This window comes from Heptranchias perlo, chromosome 30 (genome assembly GCF_035084215.1).
Source record: "Heptranchias perlo isolate sHepPer1 chromosome 30, sHepPer1.hap1, whole genome shotgun sequence".
NCBI classification, from domain to species: Eukaryota; Metazoa; Chordata; class Chondrichthyes; order Hexanchiformes; family Hexanchidae; genus Heptranchias; species Heptranchias perlo.
Genome location: NC_090354.1, coordinates 19,027,283 through 19,040,738, shown reverse-complemented (window position 1 = coordinate 19,040,738; position 13,456 = coordinate 19,027,283). Strand labels below are relative to the sequence as shown.

Genomic DNA, 13,456 nt, shown 5'->3' with positions numbered 1-13,456 from the left:
CCAGTCACAGATACTAACATATGTGGTGGTCTAATTTACAATTTATCCACCAATGGGAGGGCAGCATTTTCCAAACCCTCAGACCTACAAAATTCAAACAGGATAATCCAACAAATAAGAAATATAAAGTGCAGCTCCATTGCTGCAGGTTGTACATTAATGCTGTAGGCCCATCTCCACAAGGAACTGCACTAAGTTTGCCCAAATTTATTTTACACAGGACCCTTACAGTCAACAGACAGAACAGACTTTCATCCCATCAGACTGGACTGGATTTTAACCCAGTTTCCAGAGGTAACGTTCAGTGTCTTACCTAATACAGCACCTACATTCTTGCCTGTTTAACAGTGTTGGGAGATCAGTAAACTGTGATTACAGCTGTTCTGAGAGAAGTTATTTTGTTTTGGATCTGATTTTGAACCAAAAGCATTATTATTTGTCCAATCAGAAATTCAGAATGAATCTTTTAAGTACCAGAGGTTTTTTTTTAAATGACTCGCAGCAACAATAACCACTCGCAGGACATGCCATGATTTCCACTTTGTGAGCCCCATCCCCTCCCAGTTTGAGTAGAAGATGGACAGCAACTCTAGAATGACTTAAGTGCATACTGGGAGTTGTAGTCCATCAGAGTAATGCTGGTACATTCTGGGTTAAGCTACCTGATTAAGTAACATATTAATGAGGAAAACAATGCAAATTCTTGAAACATAGTAAAACTCAAGCTCCAGGCCTCAGAGAGAGGGATAGATCTATGGTGGGAACATTGCAGAGATTTCAAACATAGAACAAAAGTAACTTTACGGGTAAGTTTATTCGTATTGTTTTTTTTTTATTCGTTCATGGGATGTGGGCGGCGCTGGCGAGGCCGGCATTTATTGCCCATCCCTAATTGCCCTTGAGAAGGTGGTGGTGAGCTGACTTCTTGAACCGCTGCAGTCCGTGTGGTGAAGGTTCTCCCACAATGCTGTTAGGAAGGGAGTTCCAGGATTTTGATTCAATGACGATGAAGGAACAGCGATATATTTCCAAGTTGGGATGGTGTGTGACTTGGAGGGGAACTTGCAGGTGGTGTTGTGCCTGCTGCTCTTGCGACCTCTACCACCTAGAAGGACAAATTTGGGAGGTGCTGTCGAAGAAGCCTTGGCGAGTTGCTGCAGTGCATCCTGTGGATGGTACACACTGCAGCCACAGAGCGCCGGTGGTGAAGGGAGTGAATGTTTAGGGTGGTGGATGGGGTGCCAATCAAGCGGGCTGCTTTGTTCTGGATGGTATCGAGCTTCTTGAGTGTTGTTGGAGCTGCACTCATCCAGGCAAGTGGAGAGTATTCCATCACACACCTGACTTGTGCTTTGTAGATGGTGGAAAGGCTTTGGGGAGTCAGGAGGTGAGTCACTCACTGCAGAATACCCAGCCTCTGTCCTGCTCTTGTAGCCACAGTATTCATGTGGCTGGTATAGTTAAGTTTCTGGTCAATGGTGACCCCCAGGATGTTGATGGGGGATTCGGCGATGGTAATGCCATTGAATGTCAAGGGGAGGTAGTTAGACTCTCGCTTGTTGGAGATGGTCATTGCCTGGCACTTGTCTGGCGCAAATTTTACTTGCCACTTATGAGCCCAAGCCTGGATGTTGTCCAGGTCTTGCTGGATGCGGGCACAGACTGCTTCATTATCTGAGGGGTTGCGAATGGAACTGTGCAATCATTAGCGATCATCCCCATTTCTGATCTTATGATGGAGGGAATTATTTTTTTTAACATGTTTTGGAAAGGTAATTTTTAACATTTATTTCTGGATACTAAGAAAGGAAATAGCTACTAAAAACATTAAAAAATATATTTTGAACAATTTAATTGGTTCCACTTCTCCTGCTTGTTAGTCATTTGTTGGTAGCCTCTTCTTTTGTAGCTTACTGCTTTTTAACTGGTACCTTTCCTAATTGTTCAGTAATATTTCAGGCTATCAACTTTACTCAATTAACAATGATTTGTTGCTTTTTTAAAAGAAAATGTTTGAGATTATATTTGAATCAAATAGGTGCAAGTGTGACCAATACTTTGCTTTTGAGATGCTGAAATTTGATGGACAATTTTTCCACAGACTAGGGAATTGTGTCCTAGATTTAGCAAAGTACCAATATATACTTGGTGCTGATTTAAAACATATTGCACCTTATTCAGAAGATTGTGGGTTTGAGCCCTACTCCAGGACTTGAGCACATAATCCAGATTGACACTTCAATGCAGTACTGAGGGAGTACTGCACTGTTGGAGGTGCCGTCTTTCAGATAAGACATTAAACCAAGTTTGCCCTCTCGGGTGGATGTAAAAAAATCCCATTGGACTATTCAAAGAATAGGGAGTTCTCCCACTATCCTGGCCATCATTTATCCCTCAATCAATACCACCAAAAACAGATTATATGGTAATTTATCTGCTGTTTGTGGGATCTTGCTGTGCGCAAATTGGCTGCCACGTTTTCCTACATTACAAAAGTGATTGTATGACTACATCACTAAAACAAATTGGCTATGAAGTGCTTTGAGACGTCCTGAGATTATGAAAGGCACTATATATATGGGATATATGTGTATATTTATATATATAATATGAGAAGTTCTTTCGTTCATACAAGGTAGTATTACCGAACAAATAATATGTACACAATACTAAAGGTGGCACATTGGGGCATCAATAGGCACTGGCACTGAGTGCAACATAGGTTTCACTGCCTCCTCCAATCCACTAAGGAGCTGATCTCAACAATGCTGTCGAGGAAAGTATCACATTGAAACACGCATCCGTGCAGCATAGAGGGAAAATTGGAGACAGATTCTCTACCAAGTTGCTTTTGCGCACTTCCTAACAACTGACAAATAGCAATGTAATAGGTGGACTGGAAGTGTGTGGTTTGGGGAACCTGCAATAAGAGAACAAGAGGGAAGAAGGTTAATGCCGTCACAAATAGATACACAGTACTCAACCTTAAATGCCTCTGAACCCAAGGTTTCCATTTTATGACGATACCTGACACATCACAGGCAGAAAAGACTCGTTTGAGTACAAAGTCTTTTTCTTATCAGACAGTGCTTCATGCCACAGAGTCAAATAGTGGTATCTGGTACGATTAGATGATACGGCTTATGTGGAGTAAAACACTGGTGCAGATTTGACGTGCCAAACATCTATTTTCTGTGCTGTAACAGTCTATCATTCCATTCTGTGATGGAAAAATGCTGCAGTCTGTCTACACAGGTACTGATGGACAATCAGAGAAAGCAACTCGGCCCCTCGCACTCGTCGTTCTCCTTTAAAAATGTCCCTTTTGCACCAAACATACCCAAACATGCTTGCAGACAATCTCACCCAGGAAAGGGGGGGGGGGGGGTGGGGGGGGTTGCTGATGGAAAGCACTGTAGATACAAGGTGGAAGAAAACAGACGGTGAGGAATGAATTCCAGACATGCATGGGGTCCTTGGTTGACTAGGGGCTAGTATGCAATTCCTATTTCAGTGAAACAGTTCAAAACCACATAAGTATAGATTAGAAAAACAGAGCTCAAATCAGCTCCAGGCTTGTTTCCAATGTTGCCCTGTGGTGAGAATACAAAATACCAAATTAAAAATTTAGGCCAGCTAATTAAAAGCTGCACAGAACCATTTTGTCTTATTATGAAAGTTTTACAATTCAGTACACCCAATTAAAATAGAGCATCCAGAAGACACTTTATTCAAGGATGCCACTCATAATTAGAAATGATTACTTGCTACGCAGGTTATACATGTACGACTGTGACACAAATGTACAGCCTATTACAAACCCAGCCCTGGACTGTATGTGCCTGTAACTCATTGCTGACCTTCATTATTCTGGGCATAATATACTGCGCATTGAGTTCCTCTGGAACATAACTAGTAACATGCAGATAATATAAAGGCGATAATACCAAACAGCAGCACTGAAGCACTCCTGAAAATGGCAACAGGCACTGGAGGTTTGCAAAATTGTATGATTCTAAATATAAAATTCTACACTGTCCACAAGCGATAACTATCAGATAGCTATACCACTTGTGGGCCAGAGGATGTTTCAATCGACAATGGCATGAGGCTAATCTGATCCCAGTGATTCAGTTACACATTGTGCAGCCACCAGTAGGTCGTATATAATCCTGCCTATAGTTATGACAGTGTCTCTGAAATGGTCTGGATATATGTCAATGTTAATTCACCTCTCTCACTCTGTCAGCTTGGTAACTATTCCAAGTCAGTTGTCTTGATGCCATCAGCAGTCATTTTGAAGTAAATTTAGACATTCACAAAACCAATGGAATATAAATAGTAGAGACAAGAAAAGCTGCAATAGCTGGAAATCTGAAACAAAAACAGAAGAAGCTAGAAATACAGTGACCAGTCACCAAATGAACGAAGAGGACAGGTTGGCCTAGAAATTCGGGAGCGCCCATTTTTGCCCAGTCGGAAATTTGCACATGCTTCCTGCCCACTATTTTGGAGACTTAGGCGGCCACATAGCATCTGAAAAACAGGCACTAATTGACCCAGTTTTTGGGCTGTTAAGTTTTATTTGGGACCCTCCACCAGAAGCCAGTGGAATACAAAAAGCTGAGACTCTATAGGAGTTAATCAAGAATCTGTATAACACAGAGCAATTAAGGTATCTGCATAATGCTTTGATGATGCTTTCATAAGATCTGAGACCCATCAAAAGGGGTGCTTCTTGGGGGTGCCTCCAGAGACAGCACCTTCTTCAGTGAGAATGTAAACATTGCCGTCGAAAGTGGCGACAACTATTTTTTCCAATTAACAGCAGGCTGTGCAGCTTAGCATGGGCCAATGAATCAGTTTTTGGCTCACTTATTTATGTAAGCCTTGCTCTGTCAGTGAAGAGCATGCAGTGCCCCAAAACAAAGGTTATTTTTCTGTTGTTTTGGCTGTTGTGAAATCCTCCCTGTAATACGAATGGAGCAGTTTCCATAACACTGGTACCCAGAGGCATTATTGCAGACCATTTCTTGAGGTGTTTCCACAATATAAATGTGCCATTAAACATGCTACATTATTCAGTGCGTTGAGAAGCTCTGAATGCATAGATATGTGTCACAAGGCGATAGATGTTCTTGACAGTATTTATGATCACTTAGAGGCTTTCTGAGAAACTCAGCTCAAGAGTAATTGTTATAAGCATTATCTGTCTCCTGTTTGCGATTAAAACCTGAGGAAATGCACCCTTCTAATCTGCTTTTCCCACAAGACCGTTACAATACAGAACAAAGGTATATTTGCCAGTGAAATATTATTGTGTTTTCTTTCGATCATGGGATGTGGGCGTCGCTGGCAAGGCAAGCATCTTTGCCCATCTCTAATTGACCTTTTGAAGGTGGTGGTGAGCTGCCTTCTTGAACCGCTGCAGTCCATGTGGTGAAGGTTCTCCCACAGTGCTGTTAGGTAGGGAGTTCCAGGATTTTGACCCAGCGACGATGAAGGAACAGCGATATATTTCCAAGTCGGGATGGTGTGTGACTTGGAGGGGATCTTGCAGGTGGTGGTGTTCCCATGTGCCAGCTGCCCTTAGTCCTTCTAGGTGGTAGAGGTCGCGGGTTTGGGAGGAGCTGTCGAAGAAGCCTTGGCGAGTTGCTGCAGTGCATCCTGGTGGATGGTACACACTGCAGCCACGGTGTGCCGGTGGTGAAGGGAGTGAATGTTTAGGGTGGTGGATGGGGTGCTTTGTCCTGGATGGTGTCGAGCTTCTTGAGTGTTGTTGGAGCTGCACTCATCCAGGCAAGTGGAGAGTATTCCATTACACTCCTGACTTGTGCCTTGCAGATGGTGGAAAGGCTTTGGGGAGTCAGGAGGTGAGTCACTCGCTGCAGAATACCCAGCCTCTGACCTGCTCTTGTAGCCACAGTATTTATGTGGTTGGTCCAGTTAAGTTTCTGGTCAATGGTGACCCCCAGGATGTTGATGGTGGGGGATTCGGCGATGGTAATGCCGTTGAATGTCAAGGGGAGGTGGTTAGACTCTCTCTTGTTGGAGATGGTCATTGCCTGGCACTTGTCTGGCACGAATGTTACTTGCCACTTATGAGCCCAAGCCTGGATGTTGTCCAGGTCTTGCTGCATCCGGGCACGGACTGCTTCATTATCTGAGGAGTTGCGAATGGAACTGGACACTGTGTAATCATCAGCAAACATCCCCATTTCTGACCTTATGATGGAGGGAATGTCATTGATGAAGCAGCTGAAGATGGTTGGGCCTAGGACACTGCCCTGAGGAACTCCTGCAGCAGTGTTGTGATTTACATAATTTTATAGGAAAGGTAATCAAAGATTCAAACATGTAGGATGATTAAAGATGCATGAAAGCAACAAAAAATTGGTGGAGAAAAGACATTTGCACCTTGTGAATATTTTCTGTAATCTAAAGGTGTTTATGTGTGTATGTGTTGCGGATGTATTTGGTGTGTATGTGTGTGCTGTGTGTAGTGTGTGCATGCATGTGTGTTTTTGAGACGTATGACTAGGAACTTTTTATTTAAAGTCGGACTCTTAGTCGGCAGAATTTTCATGTTATTTGCGCCCTATTAACTACTGGACGTAAATCTATGCAGAAGTTGCAACTGATTCGCTGGGCCTGCTGTTAGATCATGTTTCTGATCAGGTTTTCTTTGTTGCTAAATGTTTTCAATTGTTTCCTCTCTCTTACAGAAGACACCACATTTGAAGCTGGGATAAGAGTACAACTCCACACTCAGTCTGAGCCACCATTTGTACACGAGCTGGGATTTGGAGTTGCACCAGGATTCCAAACATTTGTTTCCACTCAAGAGCAACGGGTACTGCACTTCCTCTGATATTCAGCTAAGCTCTTGCATTTAATCTTCTGAGTGTTTCATCTTCAGCAGTACTTAAAATCCATAAAACTCCTCTTTGCAAAGACAGATCTTTTCCCTCCATTTATTTGGTTCATCCCTCTATTCTAGATGTTCCCTTGCAGCACATCATACTGCCAATGCTGACTGCTGGAAGGTTGGAGGCATGCCTAGGTCACCTCCTATATGGAAATACCTGGTATCTGCTTGGTGTCTTTAGCAACATAGCCGAGACCAGTCACTCATCAACAAAAATCACGGGCATGACACCTGTATTCTAACACCACGCCACATAGTATAGGGGAACACCAAACAAAATAGCCATTATTTATCCACAGAATCTTTGAAAAAATATATATAGATATTAGGAAAACAGAAAATAACTAGTTGTTTACCAGGAAAATGTTCTTCATTGTGTCTGGCTAATGCCACTAATTTTATAAACACTCCCAAGTTTTTGCTGATTTGTTATAACTGTTTTAAGTTCTCCTTTAAATATATGCTTATGGAATTATGAACAAGATTTTCTCATCTTGTTCATAATTGAAACCAAAACAAAACACAGGAATTATGGAAATTATAAATCTCAGTCCACACCTCCATCACCACATGTAAAGAAAGTAACCACAATTAAGGGCCACTATCTGTTAAAGTAATGGATTAATAATTGGACCGTTAATTAAAGTTGCCTGATTACTTAAAGAATAAATCAATTTGTCTGCAATTGTGGATTAACTACAAAGTCCTTCATGACAGAGGAGAGCTCAGAAAGTCTATAACCATGCCATTTCCCAGTGCAAATAGATTCTACCATCAGCTTACCAGAAATGAGTCCAAATTCAGCACTAAACTGTATGATTTTCAGATAGGCTCCAAGTACATCTGGAAGGCAAATATGCTTCAGCTTTCAACCCAACCTGTTATCCCTCCTATTCAATAAGACAGAGTTACGTGTCAAATCCTTGTAAATAAGGCCTAGTTTTTGAGCACTATATTTTCTAAAAACATCTGAAATCCATGGTAAGATCCCAAAAGTCTGTTCAAAGTATAGCAAATTAACCAAGTAAATCTGGATGAGGCATAAGAAAGTTAAATATCTTCAAAAGCTTGAATCTGGAACGCTATTAGCTCTTTTGGCATATGAGCTCTAGTTCTCAAAGCCTTAACAGCAGAATTATCTGCTTCTTGGCTTCCTAGAGCAGAGAAGGTTAAGGGACTTAAACTTTGATAGAGGTGTTCAAAATTATGAAGGGTTTTGATAAGAGTAAGTAAGGAGAAATTGTTTCCACTGGCATGAGGGTTGGTAACCAGAGAACACAGATTTAAGGTAATTTGCAAAAGATCCAGGGGGTGAGGAGGAGAAATTATTTTACGCATTGCCTGGAAGGGTGGTGGAAGCAGATTCAATAGTAACTTTTAAAAGGAAATTGGATATATACTTAAAAAGGAAAAATTTGCAGGGCTAAGGGGGAGGAGCAGGGGAATGAGACTAATTGGGTAGCTTTTTCAAAGAGCCAGCACAGGCGCAATGGGCCAAATGGCCTCCTTCTGTGCTGTATGATTCTATGATCTACTTGAACTGTCCCTGTCAACTGGCTTTGTCTTGTCTGGATGAAAGGCAACAGACATTGTCCCTATTCACAGGAAGAGCTCATAATCTGAATGAATACCAACGACCAGTATCCCTAATCAAGTGAAAGTTCACAGAAACCATACTGAATGAAAAGCTCTCACATTTTGACCAAGGTAAAAAATGCTTCTGCTATAGAAATGCTAAAAGTACAATTCATTCTTTATTCTGTAACCCTCCGAAGAAACTTCATTTTTTTCCATCCCTTCCTTTTAGGTCATGTCTCTTCCTTACGGAATATAATTTTTGGCCAAAGCTTTATCCCCAGAGTAGTAAGTGTCAGTTTGATTCAGTGCTAGCATACCTCTGAGTCAAAAAGTCATGTGTTCAAACCTCTCCCCAGGACTTGAGCACGGAATCTGGGCTGACACTTAAGTTCAGTAGTGTATATAAATGTAAGTTTCAATAAAAGTTTCTTTCTGATTGCTTATAGATCAAAATCTGCTTCTGTGCTTCTCTTTCCTTCCTTAAAACTATGAACATAAAATAAAGGGCTGAATGAGAAACAAGAGTGTTTGGTCCTCAGACAGGCACAGGTCCAAATTTGCACATTGATCAATAAAATTATCTGGTTAGTGCCATAGTGGAGGGTGATTTCTGCAAGACCAGTCTGACTCTAGTCAGATAAGGATGTAAACTGGGGAGCAGATATTTAATATGCTGCAGTACAAACATATTCATTTGGAAAAGTGCTAGTTTATATTTCCACTGATTGAGCAGTCTAAAAACCTTAACTGTACATTCAGACGGACGAGACTCCAAAGCTTAATGAATAATGAAGTGTTCAAACTGAAAAATGAATAGATTAACATTTATAAGCATGTACAAAAATGAAAATAGACATCATTTAATCTGGTCTAAGTGCGCTGTCCACAAATTTTACCTTTCAATGTCAGCTAAGCTCATGCTTAAGAAACCCATTTCCATTCTAATGAATAAGTATCTTGAGATATATTATGTGTGCATTAGTGTACTATTCACAGGCAAGCATATCAACATAAAACTAGAGGGAATGGGCAATACATGGAAGAATAATTGGCATACTCATGCTGACGTTCAGGGGATGAGCAAGAGCTTGGATAATAAGAGTCTAAATGGGGTAAAGGAGCAAAGGGGTCTTGTGATACAGATACACAAATCACAAACAGTAGCGAGGCAGATTACTAACGCCATAAAAAAGGCAAATCAAGCACTGGGGTTCATTTCCAGAGGGTTAGAATTGAAAAGCAGAGAAGTTATGTTAAACTTGTATAGAACCTTGGTTAGACCACACTTGGAGTACTGTGCACACTTCTGGTCTCCGTGTTATAAAATTAGATATAGAGGCATTGGAGAAGGTGCAAAAAAGTTTCACAAGGAAGATACCAAAACTGAGGCGATATACTTATCAGGAAAGACTAAACAGGCTTGGGGCTCGTTTCACTAGAAAAGACAAGATTGAGGGGTGACCAGATAGAGGTCTTTAAGATAATGAAAGGGTTTGATAGGATGGGCGTAGAGAAAATGTTTCCACTTGTGGGGAGTTCAAAACTAGCGGTCATCAATATAAGATAGTCATTAATAAATCCAATAGGGAATTCAAGAGAAACTTCTTTACCCAAAGATTGGTAAGAATGTGGAACGCACTACCTCAAGGAGTAGTTGAGGCAAATAGCATAGATAAGCACAGGAAGAAGAAAGGAAAAGAAGGGTATGCTGATAGGGGTAGATGAAGTAGGGAAGGAGGAGGCTCGTGTGGAGCATAAACGTCGGTATAGACCAGTTGGGCCGAATGGCTTGTTTCTGTGCTGTAGACTCAATGTAAGAGCAGAATTAGGTAAAAGCCAGGAACAGGAAAGTCTCTTCTCTTGCTTTGTATTTAAGGCCAGAGAGAATTAACAGTGCTGCAGATATTTCTAATACAGGTCGATTGGGTTATTTTAGCCACGCTGCCTATTATTTTTTTGCTGCAGTAGTTTTAGTTTGGGCAGCAAAGTACATCAGAGCTCCAAAAGGCTGTGCCACACAGTGACAGGACATAAGTTTACACCTGGGTTTCTCCTGATGTCATCTGTGCCTGTGGGGAGAGGTGACATGAGAAGGCCAGGTGCCCCCACAGGAAGACAAGAAAATATATATGAAGGAGAGACCAGCCCACCCCTTCCCATTCTGAGCCAAGAAGATCACCTGTGTCTCTTCCCCACCCTCTTAGTTAGAGAATGGTGTGCGGCAGTGGGAGACAAAGAAGCGCGCATATAGTGGGAAGATTTTCCTGACAACCCTATTCTTGTCACTGGACAGGACCAGCTATACTGGTATATCCTGTACTCGACCATTATCATGGCCCAGGTGCACCCCTGTTGCAGGCCCACCACCTGGCAGTACCCAGAAGCTGCAGAAGGGGAAAGGATTTTTGGCAACTGTGTGTTCACCTCCAAGATCAGGGGCATAAGGGGGAAAACTGTAAATGAAATGCAAATGGAATTATGTTTGTGCTGTGAGTGTTTAGATGAATTTAATCTTTGGATTCAGAAAGTCTTCACATTTGCACCACTTAAGGTACAAATTCAGCTTCACCACTTGAAGTGCCATATTACACCAGCCACATTATTCAATCTAACAGAACCAGTAAGTAACCAGATCAATTGGTGACATTTCAGGAAACACACGACTACAATCTGGTTTTCCATCAAAATAATCTCCAATTGAGCATTGCGTTTACCTGGAAGTATGCAGAGATGCTCCATTATCTAATTATCTACAGAATCACATTCAGTAAAATACTCATGTTGGATTATAAGTACTCGCTAGCATTTGAAAGTACAAAAATAGAACTTGTGAATTGTACTGATGTAATTTAATGCTGTCATATTTTGAAATTGTGCAGGAAAGCTACAGGGAATAAGATACGGCTATCACTGCTCAAAGCCTCTCGATCTTTTATATCGGTTCTGTAACTTAAGAACAAGCAGGGCAGTGAAATCACCTTGAGCAAAGTTGATGGGAATATGGAATAAAAATTCCTTTCCAAGCAGAATCACTGAAAGAAAATTATAAATCCAATAACATTGACTTGTTAACAATCTTTAATATGCAGCAGAGTGCCAACCTTTGACTGCTCCCTTGCACAATTTTAATTACAAACTTAAAACAGTGACCCTCCAAGTTAATGAATTTCTATTCTTGCTGCTCTTTCAGGTGGTTATAGTGGTGATGATCAGCATTCCATCACATGATCATAGCTCAAACATTCATGAACCGAACTCTACTACCATTGCCATAATCATCACAAGAAACTTAGAAACATTGTAATACCAGGTTTATTTTGTATTATTTACACCTCCTTGGTGCAGTCTTGCCCCTTATTATTAGAGCACCAATGTATCAAACTGAAGCACGTGAGGAGAAATCAGAAAGCTAGTGGTCATCTGTTTTTGCTGCTGCTGTTATTTGGTGAAATATCACCAGCAACAGGAGAGTGTGACCCAATATTCCACCTTTATGCTTCTTACAGGGCATAATGTGGCCAATCACAGGGTGATCACAAGAACAACAGCAACCACTTTGGCTTTGCCACTGGTGACTATGTATATATAATAAAAAATAGCCAATTATATGAAAGACTAATGAAGATGGAATTAAATACTACTTGAAGGACATAAAATCAGATTTTGAACCAAATTTTCACTGACCCTGATGAAAAAAAAATAATTTGCGTTGGTCTAGTGCCTTTCATTCAGGACATCCCAAAGTGTTTTACAACTAATGTTGTGATGTAGGCAGCAGTCAATTTGCACACAACAAGGTGTCACAAACCGCAAAGAGATAAATGACCAAATAATCTGATTTTAGTGATGTTAGTTGAGGGGTAAAAGTTGGCCAGGATGCTGGGAGAACTCCCCTGCTCTTCTTCAAATAGTGCTGTGGGATAATTTATGTCCACCTGATAGGGGGGATGAAGCCTGTTTAACGTCTCATTCGAAAGTCACAACCTCTGACAGTGCAGCACTCCCTCAATACATCACTGGAGTGTCAGCCAAGATATTGGGCCAGATTTTGGTCTGAATGGCGCCCACTGGTCGTTAGTCTTGGACTTGCCCAGAGACTTTTCATGGGCTTTTGCATTGCAAGTTCCTCTTATCGGTTCCTCAGTCCAGCACGGTGCTCTCTCCCGGGCATTTGTGAGCTGTGTGAACGGGGCAAGCTGCTGTCTATCTCCTTAATCAATCAGATTGAAGCATGTCAATAAGCAGCGCAGACACAGAACCAGGAAGTGTAAGTTGGAATAGTGAATTCAATATAAAATCAGTTACAAAAAGCAAAATAAAGAGACGGTAAGAAATATTGAATTCAAAGATAAAAGAGATAGAATGAAAGGTAAAAAAATTAAAAAATGTTTTTTTCTTAAATGTCCAACAACAATTAAAATGTGAAGGAATAAGACTCCACATTTGTAAAATAAAATTTTCAATGCCAGCAAGGTTGGTTGGCAGTCATTAAGACTTACCACGCCATTAAAATCTTGGTTACACTTAAAAAAAAAACTTGACATACCTTTTTCTGGTGAAATTACTTTGTTTCCATCGAGGCAGTAGAGAACCTTTGCACCGTTGCTCGTTTCAACGGTGAGTCAGCCGGTGAGATCTCCTTCCCGCAAATCTTCTGGAGGAGCGGGACATCTGGTAGGGGAACATCCGGATTTTCGCATTTAGCTGGGCATGTGCGGTGGCTGGAAGTTCCTCTACTATTTGCATTGAAATAACGGTGAGCGCTGTTAGGCTCACCGTTACTTTTAGAGCAAAATCCAGCCCTTTGTGTTCAAATCTCTAGAGTGGAGCTTGAACACACAACATTCTGGCTCAAGAGAGAGAGGGCTATCACTGAGCCAAGGCTGACACACAAGGCTGATGAGATCACTATAATGGACTAGTGTTATTGTGGTGCCGTGAAAACACTGC

The 13,456-nt window shown here is 41.3% G+C and overlaps 1 protein-coding gene across 2 annotated transcripts in view; it reads left to right on the top strand.

Moving 5' to 3' along the window:
* The window catches only part of LOC137299966 (acid-sensing ion channel 2-like), an 848,183-nt gene that overhangs the window by 768,522 nt on the left and 66,205 nt on the right, over positions 1-13,456 (top strand). For both annotated transcript variants that reach the window (XM_067969004.1, XM_067969003.1), the window contains one exon: positions 6,726-6,853. In XM_067969004.1, the coding sequence (XP_067825105.1) occupies positions 6,726-6,853 (128 nt within the window). The remainder of the gene's footprint in view (positions 1-6,725; positions 6,854-13,456) is intronic.